Source organism: Buceros rhinoceros, unplaced genomic scaffold (genome assembly GCF_000710305.1).
Source record: "Buceros rhinoceros silvestris isolate BGI_N320 unplaced genomic scaffold, ASM71030v1 scaffold6166, whole genome shotgun sequence".
In the NCBI taxonomy this organism is placed as follows: domain Eukaryota; kingdom Metazoa; phylum Chordata; class Aves; order Bucerotiformes; family Bucerotidae; genus Buceros; species Buceros rhinoceros.
This window is the reverse complement of record NW_010419195.1, coordinates 8993-27254: the sequence shown is the minus strand read 5'-3', so window position 1 is coordinate 27254 and position 18262 is coordinate 8993. Positions and strand designations below refer to the sequence as shown.

The following is an 18262-nucleotide window of genomic DNA, read 5'->3' as shown; positions in this document are numbered from 1 at the left end:
GAGGAGAGGAAAGAGCGGCAGGAAAGGAGACCTACCAGCGAGCGCACCCCACAGACTCTGCTACTGAGCACCAAGCCCTAAGCAGGGAACACAGAGCCAGAGACCCCCCCAGCTGGTCACTGGCATGTGACCAGCACTTATGAGTAAAAGCAGTCAGTTTTCACGGACTGTGAAGGAATTGCTCCAGCAGAAACACTCAGGCAGCTCCCGGCTAAAGTAGGGAATACTTTTCCAAATGCCCCACTCCTACAGGCAGCTCCACCATCCCACTCCCTTCAATGTGCACCTCCCTTCAGTAGGGTCCATCCAATGCTCAATGAGGTATTTGGATGATTTCACATTTCAGCATCTCTAGCCCAGGGCTTAGCCAGGCTGCACCTGCCATGGTCTGGGGACTAGCACTCTCACCTGAGCAGGTAATGCAGGAGATGCCCTCAGCACTCAGGTTGTATTTCAGGTCTAGCAGCACCTGGATGTTAGTGTCTGGCCGGAACAAGACTGGAGCACGGCTAGCTGGATGGAGGCGGCTAGCAAAGAATACGGACAGGAGCAAAACAAGGAGGAAGATCCCTGCAAGAAGCAGCCCAGGTAAGTGTGTGCAACCCTACACGCATCTTGCCCTTAGGACATCCCCAGACAGCAGGGGAGTGGCAAAAAGATGGTATTTTTAACAGGAAAAAGGAATAGCCTCTAAAACACACTGGCAGCTGGGCTTTCTCTAATGAGCCCCACGCCTGGAAAACCCCGCTAAAACTTGCCATTCCAGATCTGCATTAAAGGAGACATATGGAAAAGCCTCAGAGTTCCTCATGCAGTTCCCTAGGGACTGTTCTGGGGACAGTCTTCCACTGATTTTGAAGCCATTTACTCTATTCCTTTTCTCATTCTCTTGTCACTAATAATCAAGGCTTGGGGACTGACTCAGAAGCTGTCAAACCCTCTAAAATCCATGCAGATGGAATACCCTCCTCGCTCCTTACCCACAATCACCCATCTGCTCTTCACCGCAGACCACAGCACCCAGCGTTCCAGCAGCTCCTGCAGATAAGTTATCAAGTGACCCCGGTTGCTCTTCTCTGCAGGAAGCTGCAGATTTTCTGGCATCACAGATACCAAGGGGACATCTCCCACTTCCAAGGAGACTAGATAGAGAGAAAAATAAAAGGCAGACTCAGCGCTCAGTGTCATGAGAGTCTCTCACAGCTTCTGCTCTCCTTTACAAAATCTTCTGCAAGGTGCTGTACAACGTGCTTAAGCTAAAGAGATGGGGTAAGACCCAGGCAGAGGCAGTGGCTTTCCAGGATATCACAGGATGCACCTTTGTCGAGTCACTGCCACGTGACAGCTATGCTTCTAAATCCATAGCTCAGTCCACAGCCTATGCTTCAGGCTGCTCCTCCTCTGCCAGATCCCCCTAACACTGTCCATAAGATCACAAGGACACTGCACGGTTCTTGGGCCAAGCAAAATTTGTCCCCGTCCCACTACGTATGTCTTACAGCTAATTATACACAGCAGACCTCTTCCTGAACGCAGCCTGGCTCCCATCTCCTCTCCTTACTGCAGCTCAGGGATGCTTGGGGCACTTCTCTGCAGGTGAGAAGCAGGCATTTGCTGTCACGGGGTCAAAGGGTATCTGGTGTGCTGTATGGCTCACCCACAAACCAGGAGTGGTCACCAACTGGAACAAGCTTTGCTTCTTCACAAGTTACCTGATGCCTGGGGGCCCCTGGAGAAGAGCACCCTCCTGTTGACTCCTTCCTTTCCTTCCCCTGAGCGGAGTCATTTCCATACACGACCACTGCACGTGGCTCTGCCACACTAAGGAGACAGCTCTTGCAGTACAGAGCCAACGCCTGGTTGGATGTCTACGGCAGGGAGCCTGCACACTGCTGTGGTATCGATGGGCTCTCAGCCGCTGATCCATTTGCCTCCCATTCCAGTTTGCTGCTAGGCCTGAAAGCTGCTCACTGCCCAGACCACTTCCATTGCAGCTTTTAAAAGCAAGGGATCACAGCAAGTTTTACAACCGACATGACCCTGTAAGCACCTTTATCTGTGATCGGGTCTAGAAGGATTATCTCCTGACAACAGACAGGGAATTTCTGGGCTCTTTTTCTAGATTGCTTATGTAGTCTCAGGCAAGTCACTGCCTTCTTCATGCCATAAGAGCGGAGATGCTCTGAGGATGCGATGCTAGAGAATAACAATGTTCTCTCACCAGCTTCCCCAATGCAGTGCTCTGAATGGCAGGAAAGAGAGGAAAACACTTTACTCAAAAGGTGAGCTGTCCTGGTGCTATGGATTAGGTGTTTCATGACTACATCCATGTCACAATCGATGATTCCAGCCAGAAAGTACAATCCACGTTAGACCCAAGAGGATTAGCAAAGTAGTTAGAAAGCACATATTGACACTCACTGAAGATCTCAAAGCAACTTAGAGCCATTAATGAGTTCAGACTCCTACAACCTCCACTGACAGCACCATCTCCAGCCCAAAAGTAGGGAAACTGAGGCATGGACCAGTGGCAGGGACAAGAACTGCAGGATGAACAGGGCAGTGTGGTCCCCCTGAGGGCACTACACAGCGGGCTCTTACCAGGCTCCTCCTCCACACTGAGCAGAGGGATGTCATCATCGAGATAAGGAAGCGCCTCTCTGCCTGCTCTGGAGGTGGCCTCGGAGCCAATGAAGAGATCTTCAGCCAGGTGCAAGGCACTCTTTCTGGTGCACTTCTGACTACAGCTGGATTGGACAAAGGCATGAGTTTAAGCCACACATCCTGCAAAGAGTTACCAGTGGGCTCCTTTGGTGGCAAGGAGAGCAGCAAGAGCCTGCTCCAATTACTTGGGAAGAAAACAGGCACCGGCATTAGCGATGTCCATGGTTAAGGGCTACGAGGTCAGGGCTGAGCTGCCATGGCAAAGCAGCAGCAGGCTGGGCTGGATACACAGAGCAGGGCTGAGCCATGAGCACCGAGTGACACGAGTTTCAGCAGTTCATCTCCCAGCTAATGAATTAAACCAGGCCAGGTCACCTGCACTGCTGAAGAGCAGCGGGTGGGGAAACGTGCACTCACAAATCTGCATGCCTTGCCTGTGCTCGCAGGCAGGAGCGCTGCTGATCTGTCTGCCTCACAGGGCTCGTGTCTCCACAGCCTGAGGATCTAGCTGGGCACTAAGTGCTGTGAGGACACAAATGGCTCCAGTACTCCCCGGGATTCAGCAAAGAGGTATGACTGCCATTGCAGTCAGCTACTGGGAGCACCTATGCTTACACCAAAGGGAATGAGACTGGGACCTGGCCCTTCCACTTTGCTCCGATCTGGAACGGCAGCAGTTAAATTTCCCTTCTGTTAGCCTAACAGGGAACGGCAAAGCCAAGCTGCCCGAGGGGGACGAGGATAACTGAGAAGATAAGGCAGGGACTTGCACACTGCCTGGGCCATGAGTTCCAGGACAAACACCCACCCATACAAGGAGGCTCCAGGGCTCACCTGGTTTGGCAGGAGCTCTCTAGTGGGGACATGTAAAGAGTCCATATTCCAAGAGCAGCTGGCATGGTGAAGAGCACAGCTACCCAGCAGCAGGACACAATCAGTGACATGAAGAGTCCGAAGTCATGCACAGCTGGTATCTATATAGAGGACATGGAGGTAGGATCAGCTGGAGTGACACCAGGCTAGGAAGAGATACCTGGAGGAACCTGCACACGCTGACCACAGCTGTGGCAGTCAGCAAATCTGGTCTATAAGTAGCTGAACCAGAGCCTAACAGCCACAGGATCCTGTTTGATCAACGGCACAGGAAATAATCGCTTTGGCTGCTGATACAGAGGGAGTGTCCACTGCCTTAGAGCAGTAAGGAACAGCCCTCTAGGCTAAGTCCAGCATGCCCCTGTGCTGGAGGAGAGGACAGAAAGATGGTGCTGGCAGCTTCCCTCTCTTTGTTAGGCCCTCTGGCAGAAACAGAAAGCCCCAAATCTCAAAGCTGCAGTGTACCTGAGAGAAGATGTTGGCAGCATATGCTGCAGCCGTGGTCAGGGAAGTGAAGAAGGTGGCCTTCCCTGCTGTCTGGATCGTGTGGATCATGCGCAGCCGCAGGTCCTTGAGGTGGGTGGCTTGGCGGTACGTGTTGATGAAAACAAAGACATCGTCAACCCCTGGAAAAAGAGGAGGAAGATTTTGATACTTTGCTCACAGTAGAGACACATGCTAAAAATCACATTTCCCCTCAACATCTGACATGCAGATATTTCACTTACAGGAAACGGAGGGAAAGGGCCTGAAAATTCAGTCTGCATTTGCCACCATCACCTTTCTCTCTCCTGCAGGCAGGAGTTACGGCAAGGCAGCACAGGTAGGTTTTGAGTAAGGATGTGCTTACCAATCCCCACAATGACAAAGGCAGCCACACCGTTGAGTATACCCAGGTACTGGATCCCAAACACGACGTGGTACAGGAACAGAGCCACCAGGCAGCTTAGCCCAATACTGGCAATGCCAAAGAACGACAGGAACACTACGGAAGGAAAGAGACATGGAAAAAATAGTACTGCTGGCCTTCCCCTGACAGAACAGACCCCTCGCACCTGCCCTGTTGGGATACTGGTTCCCAGGAGTGTGCTGGTTACAGAGAATAGCTCCAGGCTGCAAGAGTACCCATTTGCAGACTCCTTCCCATGGGCCCCATCCATGAAATTACATCAGCTTTACACCAGCATTAGTAAGGCAGGAGTTTGTATCTTACTCCTGTTCTCCTGTGAGCCGTCCCCCCACCCTGTCCACAGATCTCTGCTCTGGAGAATTAGACCTGCATGACCCTCTGCACGCTGCTGTGCCACAAAGCCAGGCTGGTGCCAGCGCATCGGAGCCTCTCCGGGGGCTTGCGCAGACATGGGAAGTCACGGCACATGTGGATTTGTGCGAGAGCCGGGCAGCCGCGGCTGCAGCCTACCTGAGCAGGAGGTGAGGATGTAGACCAGGACAGCTATGCAGCTACTGCTGATGAAGGCCAGCAACATGTCATTGTTGAAAGTCCTCCTCACTTCATAGTCAAACAAATCCGTCCCTCCATAAAGCACCTGGACTTTGCTAGGGGGGAAGATACGAAGAAAGGAAGAGGAGTAAGCTGAGTTGAGTGTAGAGGAGCAGAGCCAGGGGATTTAAAGAACAATGTCTCCCCCAGAGCCAAAGGAGGTCACTGCTCTACTAAACCTGGCAGTTTTCTGAGGAAACAGCTCAGAGTGGCGAGAGCAGGTTGGACAACATCACTGCTAGAGGTAAAGTTCACACAAGAAGGGAAAAAAATAAAAGAGCAGGTCTAGAATTTTGAAAATTCGTCCAGCGCATGGTGGGTCTTTGGCACTTACAGACAGCTCCTGAAGCCTCCAAAGCCAATTCCATCTGGAATCCTAATCATTGCTTATTGTATTAAGCACAAAGATAATAACCAGCACATGCAGGCTGAGTGAGAGCTTATCAGGAACCATATGATTTATGAGCTTCTGCTTCAGGAAGCAGGCTGAGCGCAAGTAATCCGAGATAATTTAACCAGGAGTACAATAACACATGCACCGTAGGAGGCTATCAGGAATCCAAGCTTCAGAACTGAGTCTTGGCCCCAAATCCCTTTCAGCTTCCCATAAACGCAACCCACTCTACCAGCCCATTGCTGAGAACCCTGCGGCTGCCTGGTTGCAGGGCTGACAAGGGCTGGCTGCATTTCACTCTGCTTTTGAAGATCACTATCCCTTCCTTCTGGGAGCTATTGAGATCCAGAGCCATAGAGAGCTGGAAGCTGAGAAGGGTCCACGACACTGGGACACACTCACTGCCTTCCCTCAGCTGTCTGGACACCAGGCTACTCTTTTAGCACTATTTTACCAGCTCCCTCTTAAGCACCGAGCAAAGCTCTATTCAGCCAAAGCCAGACAGAGCTGGTGGTGAAAAAGGCCTGCATTTCCTGAAACTTCCCCCGCCCTGAGACTCCCATCTCTGTACAAAGAACTCATGGAAGGAATCACACTGGCATGAACAAAAGCAGAACTGGATCCACAGGTTGATGCCTTCAGTAAGGGCCATTTCACCCCCACATCAGACCAGCTGAGGCCAAATTCAGACCAGGAAGGCAGAGAAGCAGCTCTGTTGGAGTCAGTGAAATTGGACATGGGAGATGGAGGCAAACAGATCCAATGCCAGACAGGGGCTGAGTGGAAAGGCAGGTGCTGGACTCAATCTTTGGCTCCCTTTCATTGTCTCTATTGATGTCTTGGCATGTTGCTGCAGTAGGAACTGGCATTAAAAGGAAGCATATGGGTGGTTTTCTGCCATATGCACCCCACCATCATCGACGGCACTGTGCCTGAGCCCAAAGGCAAAGGAGATTCTTTTTCTCCTTCACCTGGAGCATTATGCCGTGGTCACTGTTCAAGACTGACCAGCAGCCTGAGCTGGCATGCCAAGCCTTTGGTGTCTTCCAGGTGAGACTGAGTGCTGTGGGGCTGTCGGAGCCGAGCAAGCTGTCCTGCGTAAATGTTAAGTGTAAACTTTCAGACAGAACTTTTACACCCTGAAGGGACACTCCTTTAGTGCAACGGAATGCACCATCCTTTCCAGTCTCTGCCTTTCCCTCTTCCCATCCACTCCCAGCAAGGCACCTGCCCTGCCCACACACACCCTCACCTCGTGGACTGCTCGGCCAGCATGGCCACATAGGTGATGACAAAGTTCTGGAACTTGCGGCGCTGCTCCTCCCAGCGGTCCTCCACTGAGTAGTAGTTTGGCAGTGGTGCCCCAAAGAGGATTTCACTCCGCAGCAGGGAGCTCTTCATGTTCTCAACAGACAAGCCCTCATCCACATACCAGTAGAATTCAGGGTGGGTCATGGCCAGCTCCAGAGACCCTGCGGGGATAAAGCAGCAACACTTCTGTTAGGTCTTGCTTAACCGACCTGGCAACACACAAGGTCTAATCTTACGAAGGGAAACTGGGAGTGACCATGTCTTTCCTCAGAGTGGTGCTGACTGCTGCTGCCTTGCAGAGAGCAAGGAAGGCTGGGGAAAGCTGGGCTGCAAAGACTCACATTCCACTTCCGCTTTGTGACTCCACTTGCCTATGTGCGGCTCCCCATCAGGGATGTGAGCTGAACCAGAGATCCCCAAAGCAGCAATGCACGCAACATCCCCATCAATACTCCCACTGCCAGATGCTCTTTGTTCTTGTACAGTGGGCCAATATTTGTTCCAACACACTGGGAAGCAGGAGAGCTAAACAATGTCCATGGTATATAAGGAGTCTTGGCTCTGCTATGACCTGGTACCGCCACCATCTGTTGGTGTGAGCGATGAGGAGATGGAGGTACTCAGCTAGTTCTGAGCAAAAGACACTGCCTGTCTACCCCCAAAATCCAGGTTCCCTTGGGTTCACACCAGAAAGACCCAGAAACTAACAGAACTGTTACTCACGCTGGAGCAGATGGAGTGAATTCTTTGCCTGCTCCCAGTATGGCTCCTGGACAGCTATCATCTGTAGCCTGTGCTTGGGAGACAGATGGAGGCTTCATCCCACAGCCACATCACACCCACAGACTCCTCATGATTCACCTCTTTTTCACCATCCAGAGCCTCTGCTCGGTAGGAGCACAGTACAGGGTACGGAGCTGGGAGGAGGCGGCAGGGCCTTCCTCCTCCTCTCCATACAGAAACCTTTCCAGCTAGTGACTCACAAGCTCCCTTCCAAGCTCCAGAGCAGCCCACAGACCTCTTTCATCTGCCTTATGGTGCAGGGAAGCTCATCCGTATTGTTTGTCCAAGACCTGACATTCCTCTAGTTACCTGAAGCCGTTTACAGGGGACAAGAGTCACTAAAGGCTACGATACAATGCAGGACTCCCCCTCACTTGTCCCTCCTGCTCACCTGTTGGTTCTGTGCAACCCATGACTAGAGTTGCAGGGGCTTTGCTGAAAGGGTTGAAAAGAGACCCTGGCACAGCAAAGACAATTCCTCAAGGCACAGCCTGGCAGCATCTTCGTCTCTGCACAAGGCAGTCACCCCTCTGAGCTGCACAGCGGTAAGTGCCTGCCCCAACTTGCAGGAGATGCACACCTTAAACACGCCAGCCCTCAGCCACAGCCCTCCGCTCACCTTGGATGTCAGCAAGGTCTTGTCCCATGCCATCGTAATAAATCTTCCCTCCTCTCTCTGTGGGGAAGAAGTAGGTCATGAGGGAGCTGGGAGGGGAGCAGTAGGAGTAGGAGCCCAGGGGCAGGTCCTTCAAGACCTCGTGGGGCTTCCAGCAGAACTCCCGGAAGCGAGGGTGGTCCATGATCTTGCGCTCAACCTCATGGATGGTAACCAGCCGCTCAGTGGTGAAGATGTTGTTCTCAGAGTCCCCTCGAGCCAGAAAAATGAGCTCGATGCGCCAGTGGGCATGTGTCTGTGTGTTAGCACTGATGTAAGTGCTGGAGTAGTCCCAGCGTGGGGCACCCCTCCCAATTCGGGAAGTCCGATTTCCTGGGTTCAGGTGGGCATGGGGCTTGGGGGAGCTTGTCCTGCCTTCTGGGGTGCTACGCTTGACCCGCGCGCTGACCCCGAGATGGGATGCATTGAGGTGAAGCTGCTGGAGCTGTTCAAAGATGAGCCTCTGCAGGGTTTCAGAAGTGAAGTCAGCCAGGTCCCGGCGGTTCCTCCCCCATGACCCAAACTGGGACTTGAGGGCCAAGGCAAGCGCATCGAAGCGCTGAGAGGACTCGTGGTTGCGGATCTCGAAAGCATTATAGGAGATGTCAATATCCAGGGCTGGGTAGTGGAGGAACATGACAGCAGCCAGCACAGCAGGGATAGCACAGCCCAGGAAAAGGATGAAGCTGGCGCAGTATGGATTGGTAAATACCCAGCCAACAACATTCCAGAAGCCAGACACCGGCAGTGTGACAGGCAGGGGTCTGACTCTGCATGGGCTTCTCCCACACAACAGAGCACCCTCTTGCCTCTTCCGGGAGCTGAAGGCTACCTCTTCATCTTCCTCATCGAGCCACGCATCCTGTAACAAGGGGTCATCCTCTGTGTCCATGTCCAGCACCTGCACAAAGGGGCAGAGACAAGCAGTCAGTGAGGCCCGACAAGGAGCCCCCATGCACAGCCATGAATCCCTAGCAGCTGCTGAAGGGTCTCAGCAGCACAGCCGGGGCAGGACGCACACTCCAGCACTCCCAGCAGCAAAGCATGACTCCTTCCAAACCCCACCGACTGGCTACAGCCACCAAAAGAACAGGCTCACCACGGGGTATCCCACACCCTGCCTGGCAGAGGAACCAGAAAGGAGAGAAGTCCAAACTACAGTCCCAGAGCTCAGTGCTCTGGCAGAAGAGGGCTCTGCATGGCTCCAGGAACACCAGGCACGGAGATGGCAGGGGATTCACAGAATGCTGCTCAGACTGCAGCAGCAGGAACATTTCATCAGCTAACCTGGTTCTCGTGCCCAGGAACAGTTCATGCTACCAGATGAAGAATGCAAGAGACCTATCTTCCCCTCCTTAAAACGGACAATAGATTCTCCCCCAGCTATTTATAGCTGTACTCATCTTTCCCACAAAGCGTGCACGCGTGCGCACACAGAACCAGAAGCGCATGCACCCGGACCTGCAGACACACACCTATGCACACACTCGCACATACCAACCCCCCAGAGACCTCAGTGACCCTGCTCTAGTCCCTGAAGGGCTGTCCACCCCCAGCGCGGGAAGGGGAAGGGCTGAGCAGCCCTGCTTTTCTTACCCCGCTGTGGGACACCGTCCATAAAGTGAGTTTTCCCAGTTCCTGGAGAACGACTGGGAAGCAAAAGCAGTTACTGCCCCCATGGAATGCGCAGAAGGAAACTCTCCCTGATCCGCCTGTGCTTGGGCAGGAAATAAAAGAGAGACTCTCTGGGAGGGGTCTGCTTCACAGGGGAGTGCCAGCACATGCAGGTTCTTGAGATTTCCTGTGTGTCCCTCCTGGGTGTTGTAAAGTAGCCTCCCAAGCCGGGAGGCCACAGCTTTCCTCTGAGAGCAAAGCCCAGATCTTTTACTCCCTTTCCCAGCTCCTGGAAAAAGCCAGCAGCTGCTGCTCACTGAATGAATGAACAGATTCAGTTTGTTGCCTGGCCCTGACAGTTCAGCCATTTACACACAGGCCAGAAGCGATTTAGGAGCTTTGCTCCTAACCAGTGCTTCTATTTGAACAGGACTTCTATTAGCAGGAAGGAGAATCGCCAGCACCCCTTAACTCTAGGTCCTCAGAGGACCTGGGAGCTGCCTGAACTTGGACGGAGAGGAAAAGCAACGATGCAGAAATGCTCCCTGGCAGAAGAGGGATATGCAAAGAACAAGGGTCACAGCAAAGACCCTGGCCTGGATGATGCCTGCGGCTTTGCCCCCAGGGAGCTCATGGGAGCTACAGCAGCTCCCATAAGATTCATCCTGGTCTTGACAGCGTCTGTGCTGTCAGACTGGGCAGAGTGCTCCCAGCACTGCAGAGCCTGTGGAGAACAGGGAACCTCCGAGCTCCTGCCTCCGAGCTCCTGCCCGCACTGAGACAAGCACAAACGTGATCAGTGGCTTCAATCTGCAACTGATGTTACCTCAAAAGGTCTCACCCTTCCCACCAGCATGAGAGTAGGGCGCTCCCACCACCTCGCTGTGGTGAGGCTCATGCAGCTGGCTCACCCACCTCAGCCAGGCTGCAGAGCGCTGTGCAAGAGGGCATGTGTAAGCCTGTGTGCTAAATCCTCCTCCTGCTCTGCAATCTCAGTGCAAAAACAGATGGGCACCACTGATGGCAGATGGCCACAGACCATATTCTGCCAGACCTCCAGTCCTCGGGAGGCTAAGAAATAGGGTGAGCAGAGGGCAGCTCACACTGCTCTGCTGGGTTGATTTCCCCTTCACACGTAGGGCTGATCAACAGCAAGAAGAAAGCAAAGGGGGGGTCTTTTGAAGTCTCTGGAAAGGTTACGAGAAATCTAGCTGGTTTTAGGCTCCATTAAGACTTCTTTAATATTCAGGATGCATAATTTAAATAGCCAGGGAGTATCTGAAAGTTTCCCCGAACAGCCACACATCACTGTGTGAGCCTTCAGCACTGGGGCAAAGCCAAGAGCATGTGAACAACGCTGCCCCAGACAGCTCCTGGCCTGCAGGTGCTCGTTCCCCACCAGCTCCCTGCGCCTGCACCCCCATGTGCTCCTCTGCTGCTGCTCACAGAGAGCTTTACTTGCGTCATGACAGGGAGGAGGCTTTCCCAAGCCCCTGAATCTGCATATAAATCCTCTCCCAGCTGCTCCTCACTGCAAACTTGCCTCTCTCCCACACTCTGCACTCCCAAACTCTCTCTGCAGAGCAGCCATAATCCCATCAGTGCTGACAAAGCAGCAGAGGGCAGTGACATTCTCCTGTGTGTCCAAAGCCTCCCCAAACACAGTCCGGTGCCAGCCCCAGCCCACCCCGTGCTGCTCGCCATTGCAGTCAGGCATCCTCAGCACTGGCAAGCCCTCGGCCAGGATGTGACTCTATCCATCACTGGGCTGACAAGTCCTGTGACTCTTCTGCCTCAAAGAGACCACCAAGCTACCACCTCAGCTCATGTTAGCAGTGTGGACATGCAGCCATCTCCGCTCCACCCAGCTGCCCTTTCTCCCATTGGCCTGGGCTCCCCTTCAACAGAATGGAGTTACTGCAAGACCTGATCGAGCATATGTATTCCCTCTTTAGAAAGAGAGGTAAAGAGTCATAATAATTTCCCATTTATTGAGCTACTGAGAAGGAGAGAAAATATTCTAATCCTGAAACAGAAGAGCTTGTGCGTGACAAGAAAGGGAAATGAGAGAGACTGAGATAATAATAAGCCAGCAGAAAAAGGATCATTCCATCCTTGTTTTTAACCAAGAGCTAAATCCTCAACTCAAGAAAGGGATCATACCTCAGGCATCTCCCTCTGGCTCTTCCCTCCTCTCATGGTGACTGCAAAAACCCACCTTGTAACAGATGCACACCCACAGTATATGGAGTCCTCTAGCTGAAGACTGGCACAAATTCCGATGCTGATGTAAAACCCAGCACAGCCAGTGCTGGAGAAGCCCCAAGAATGTATGCACTCACATGAGAACCGGGTCAGGGAAGGATCAAGATTTGGTGCAGGCTGAAGGGGAGGGCAGAGAGGGAGGCACCCTGAGGGTGACAGCCGCCCTCTGCGTGCAGGGTAAGCACGTGCGTGCATCCTGCCCTAGTTCCACTAGCTCTGAACTCCCTTCAAAGGAGAGTTTACCACATGATTTGGCTGCAAAGCCAGACACAGCTCTCTTAGTATTGCCCTTGGGACTTGTCTGGCTTTACCGCCTTCGTCAGATCCTGCCTGGGTCACGATGAAAGCTTATCCAACCCAAAACACAGCAAACTGAATCGGCGGGGCCATATACCCTGAAATCAGCTAAAAGGGGAGTGAAATGCATTTTTTCTGCTTGAATTCTGCTTGGGGGCTGGCCTATTTTCCCTCCTCCACATCCCATTCTCCAGGGACTCCCTGCATTGGAGCATGGCCCAGTTACTTTTTCAATGCCAGTGCACCCAATCCTGCAGCCCTCACCAAAGCTTTGCCTTACTTCTGTGCAAGCTTAGCCTGTTCTGCGATGTAAGGAGCAGAGGGTAAGAGCGCTCCTAGGAGCCCTGGATCCAGTTTGTTAGAGAAAAAGCACCAGTTCAGCTGCTTGGGATAGGCATTCAGATTTCTTGGGCTTGGCATTCAGATTTCTTGGGCTTTATTCTGCCCCTTCCAAAGCAAACAGGCTTCCTCCTGGTTCAAATCCACTGAGGAAACCACAGACCCTGTGTTCCTCTGGCCGGCACAGCTCGCACTCAGCAAACCCACCTCCTATCCTGGTGCCGGCGCAGGTTCACCTGCGCTGCCTTGCTCATTCAGGCAGCCAAGAACCGCCTGAGGATGGGGAGAGGGGAAGGGGGGAGAGCCAAGTGAGCTGCTGATGCAGCAGCACAGCTGAGCTTGGAGGGACCTTGTGGAAAACTAACTGAGTTGGAAAGGGGGAGTAGGAGGGGGATTCAAGAGCGGAAGGGAAGGAGGAGTCTGTAATACAGTACATAAAAAACCTCCTCCTTTAGCATTCAGCCTTCAGGCTGCCGGGCAGTTTGAGCACCCTCCTAGGGTAAGGATTCTTCCCGATCTGAAGATGTGAGTTCAGAAAATCCATTACAGCAAAGAGACACATAACCATGAAGAGACTCACATCCTCCAACCCTGCGCTGGTACAAAGACACGCAGCTTTACGGAAGGTACCAATACCGCCAGGATCCAGCTGATGATCTGGTTTGCCTCTTCGCAGCCACAGTAGCAGTGTGGAAAGACAACTAGGAGGAAAACAAGGAAGGTCTCCTTGCCAAGACTGTTTTTTCAGTGCCAATGGGCACTTCTGTCCAGAGAAGCATAGAGGATATGAGAAGACAGAGGGTATCTCACATCAGATCTGAGCCACCCCTCCGGCCTTGCACACCAGACGACCTGCAGCTGAACCTCGGCACCTCAGCCATGAATGCTATCGGAGCCCAGTGGAAGAGGCTCACCCCTGTCTTTCCTCCCTGGATGATTGTCACAGATGAATCAGTGACCGGGCCTGCAAGCCCCTTGGTATTTGCATCCCTGTTCAGCAATTTAACCTGGGCATCCTCCACATCTTGCTGCAAATTACCGCTCCCATCGGAGTAATGAATTAAGCATTTAAAGCACTGCAGGGCTATCAAGCACAGGGCAAGAATAATTCTGACTCTGAGCCTGATACACAACGGAAAAGAAGGGACAAAGCCAAACTGGGGAGACCTTAAGATCAGCAAGAGCTTCGCCCTTGACTGCAGCAGATGGGAACCAGCTCAGACACCACCAGCACTGCAGAGATTGTCACTCGCTTGCACCCCAACCAGAAAAAAAACCCATGAGGTTCCCCCATGATGCAGCTCCTTCCTCAGTGAAATCTAGGATAGAAGAAAGTCATTGACAAGTTGGGGAGAGGCAGTGACAGATGAGGAAGCTAATTACACCCGACCTGACTAATTAATGCTGACTTTCAGATTAAAAATCATCACTAGTGTTCCATTTCAATTACTCGGTTGTTCCTTCTCACAGGAAAAAAGAAGCCTTGTGCATCAGCAAGCTAGAAAGAAAAAAGGAAAGAAAGCACAAGGCTAGAAGGGGAGGGAAAGACAATTTCTGTAATATGGGAGATCCCTATCAACAAAATAATTAAACTTCACTTTTTTTTTCCTCCCATGGGCAAAGCTTTCAGAGCAGAGCTAGCAGCTTTGCGGTCCTATTTGTATTCCTGGAAAGTCCTGGAGTTTCTAGCCCAGGCAGCGTTAGGCACCGTTGATTGCAGGGATGGGCGCAGCGCTCCCAGGCTCTGGCCCCATAAAACAACTGAGGGCATCGTTAGTGTATAGCCATTCTAAAGCAGGGCTCCACAGTGACACGGACACTCAGGACCAGAGCTCTGCTCTGCACTTCTATCACTGAAACTAGTCTAGAAGTATCAATTTAAAAAAACAAACACGACGGGTTTTCTTAGGTCCCTGCTCTCCCTGTATCAACAGAGCTGTAACCGAGTGCATGGAGGAAGCCGCGTGTGGCCCTTTGCTGGTGCAGACAACCTTTCATCCCCGGGAAAAATGGAACAGGAAGGAGGAATTACATACAATTTCCAGGGCTCTAAGTGGAGGTCTGATTTTCAGAAGTGTTGCGCTCCTGAAAGAGCAAAGCAGACCCAGGACACCTCAGACTGGGCACTTGACCCTGAATCTCCTGAGATACTTCTGACAACAATGGCTTAATTCAGCCACTGACCAGAACCTGTGCCTGAGGATACGGCTCAGAACCCACTTCAGTGGGACGCAAGCCCAGAGATGCACATGCTGCTTAAAGGCACTGGTTTAAACTGCTGGCTGGGCTGGCTCCACCATTATTAATCAAACAGGTCTACTCTTCCAGCCGTACAGCACAATGCCACAACAAGGCTTCAAGCTATTTTCTTTCTGGGCCCTTCACATTTCCCCTTCCACTTGCTTTAAATTCTTTGGTAAAATGCACAAACCCATTGCCAGACCCCAGGCACTTTGCAGATCAGAAGAACATCAAAATGCTCCAGCAGCACAGTGCTGCTGGAAGTGCAGCACAACAATGTAAATATCTTTGGTGGAAAAAAAGTTCAACAAAACAATTTAAAAAAAAAAACAAACCCATGTATTTAAAGCTCTATAGTCTGCAGTTCCACTTGCCCAAAGGAGGCAACACAATAGATAGGGCTGTATAGAGGATGGAGGGTTGTCCGATCTCCTCAGCTCTAGGAAATCAATTACGTGCAAGCACACACACTCTTAACTGAGGAGTCCTCTTTCACTGCGGACTGTCCTACTCTTCTTCACCCTTACAGGCACTTTTACACCCTGGCTGAGATAAAAGCAGCTGGCAAAGGAAGGAACCAGTCAGACTTCATGATCTTAAAGGCTTTTTTCAACCTAAATGATTCTATGATCTATCGACCTGCCTTCAGAATGGACAAAGGCTGGCTGGAGCACTCAGCCTACCACAGCGAGATCTGCCTGCTAGTGCAGGTGCCTGACCAGCACTGATGAGATCTGCTCATCACCGCGTGCCAAAACCAGCATGGAAAGATTAGCTGCAAAGTCAAGCACTCACCAGTCAGGAAATGCCAAAGTCAGGGCTGACACAGCATCCTTAATTTGCCCCCCTTCTGTAAACACTTTGCAGTGTGGTTTTTCTGCCAAGCCCACCGTCCAAAGGCAGGGACGCTGGCCTCCACGAGTGCATGTGATGGCTGATGCTTCCTCTACCCAGCAGCTATTTGCTACCTCGTTCACTCCTCATTGTTCAGCGTGTGGTCTCATGCCTCATTTCCTGCACGCCGCTCATGCCTGGCTCAGAGGCAGAATTATTAATTTCCTTGTGAGCTTTTCAACACCGCCTGTCACGACAGAGTCTGAGGGCTGAACAAATAGGACTGAGCTGAATCTTCTCCTCGCATCTCTGAGGAGGGGGTGGTACCCTCCCCATCTGACAGATGTGGGAGCTCAGGAGATCAGAGGGAAGAAAATAGACACTTATTTTGGGTGCTTAGTTTGATACACAAGATACCTAATTTTTCTGAGCGCACAGAATGGCACAGATGGGGGCTGTGTGTAAACTGCAAACTCTGCTTTGTTCTGCGAGCATCACTTGAGCTGTAACATTAAGCATAACCCTCCGTGTGCATGTAATCTCTGCGCTGGGGAGAGACATCCAGCCTCCACATGAGAGGCAATTTCACACAATCTCTGCTAACCAGGAACGTTCATGCCCATACCTGGGACACCTCAAGGCTTAACAATGCCAGAGAGCACAAGGACCATCAGTTCCTTCATCTCTCTTTACCTCCAACCTGGCCACGTGGAAAAGGAACAGGCTGGAGAAAGGGAATGCGGGATCAGAATATGGGGGAAAGGGAGTGGGACTGGTTTGAAAGGTGTGCGCTTTGCTATGTGAGAAGCACTCCCTGCACACAGAACAGACCCAAAAGAAAGTGGACGGAAGAACCAGGTAACCTTATAGCTGCGATCCACACAAGGATGTACAGCAAAAGCAAAAAGTAGACCAGAAACAGCTCTACTTTGCTAGGAGGAAGGTGCCTGCAAGACAGCTCAGCCATCTGAGTTTCCTATTGTACCACCACACTTTTCCTGAATGTTTCCTTAATTAGGAAAAGTGATCCCACAGCCTTGGAGCAGGGGAGACCTTCATACGGCACTAGTCTGGGAAACTGAGGTAGCCCCACCACAGCGCCAGCAGTACCAGCAGTGAGTTCTGCCCTAGGGTACTACTTCCTAAGTGATTCCAGGAAGAATTTGTATCCTGACACATTTAAAAGAAATCCAAAAGGACACAATAAATTTTGTCCCAATTATGTCCCAAAAATACTTGCTTCGAACTACCGAAACTGGCACTTTTCAAAGAGAAAGGTCACCAGGATTTGATGGCATCAAACCATGCCTGTTCAGCGTCCTGCCACTGTGGGACTGCTGTAGAGGTAAACCTACTCGAGAACTTCACTAACGTGCATGTCATTGCCAAGAAAAATCATCTGCTGATCAAGTAATTTGCTCCTGGATATTGTAACTAATGATTGTAGGTGTTAGAAGACAGCTTCTTGGTTATAATCTCACAAAACATGCCTTGGAGCCTTGTGCCATGTTTACCACTTGAGTTACTTGCTTGTGTTAATGATAAGACCCTGCTGTCACTCAGGCACGTGGCACTTACAGCTTTCTGCACACAGACGCCAAACAAGCTGAGGCTCTGATATGCTTCAGAAATGACTTACCTAACCATTACAGAAATGGCTGAGATTGCGTCTGAGCCCCAGCCACTTGCTGTTGCTAAGTAAAAGGGCTGGCTTCTGGATCAGCTCTGTGCCTTTGGGTGCCTTGACACAGACTTCAAAAGCACCCTGGATCCCATCTACCAGGGGCCCAAGATAACAAGCTTGTTAAAGGTGTGTGGATTTCCACGCTCCGGTGTCTACCCCTGAGCACCCGTGTTCATAGCAAAGCCTTTACAGATCATTAAATACAGATGGCTGCCACCAACCAGGGCCTTGTATAATTATCCCAAGAAGTGTCACTCACTCCAGGAGGGAATCTCAGACCACAGAGAGGATTCACCAGTTCCCAAGACCTGGAATAAACTGCCATCCCCAAAGCTTGTGTGCTGATCTTTTATAGACAAACTCAAGCTTCCCACAGCTCGTCACCCTGAAAAAGAAAGCCAAGTCAGGACCTGCAAGTCATTTATTATTCCACCCCGTGCTCAGGGTCCCCAGTTTACGTCACTGTGGGCACCAATACCACTATGCTCAGCTGCATGACTCCCAGCTCCCACCCTGCTCCCCACACCTGCTCCTTGCAGCAGGAGGAAGTGTGAAGACAAGAGCTGGCTGTGCACTCTCCTCCATCTGCAGCTCCCAGCAATAGCCTGCTTGTGTGCACACTCTGCAGCTGGGACTGATCAAAACACCCTCTCCTCTCGAAAAGGCCCCTCTCTAGCGTCTCCCCACAAGCTGCTAGCTCACTCCTGAGAGGGAGAAGGGCAACTTCTTCCTCACCGTGCACGTGAGCCCCTTTCTCGCCAGCAGCCAAGCGGCAGTTTGTGCCGAGGGGACTTTGCTGGTTGGGGC

General features: G+C 51.7%; 1 protein-coding gene across 2 annotated transcripts in view; it reads right to left on the bottom strand.

The window, feature by feature from the left end:
• PTCHD2 (patched domain containing 2) overlaps window positions 1-9073 on the bottom strand; it is a 17483-nt gene extending 8410 nt beyond the window's left edge. For both annotated transcript variants that reach the window (XM_010138801.1, XM_010138802.1), the window contains exons 1-9: window positions 8146-9073; window positions 6685-6904; window positions 4958-5094; window positions 4388-4522; window positions 4003-4163; window positions 3499-3638; window positions 2602-2747; window positions 981-1142; window positions 409-570 (exon numbers count right to left, since the gene is read on the bottom strand). In XM_010138801.1, coding sequence (XP_010137103.1) covers window positions 409-570; window positions 981-1142; window positions 2602-2747; window positions 3499-3638; window positions 4003-4163; window positions 4388-4522; window positions 4958-5094; window positions 6685-6904; window positions 8146-9073 — 2191 coding nt within the window. The remainder of the gene's footprint in view (window positions 1-408; window positions 571-980; window positions 1143-2601; window positions 2748-3498; window positions 3639-4002; window positions 4164-4387; window positions 4523-4957; window positions 5095-6684; window positions 6905-8145) is intronic.
• Between the last annotated feature and the right edge of the window lie 9189 nt (window positions 9074-18262).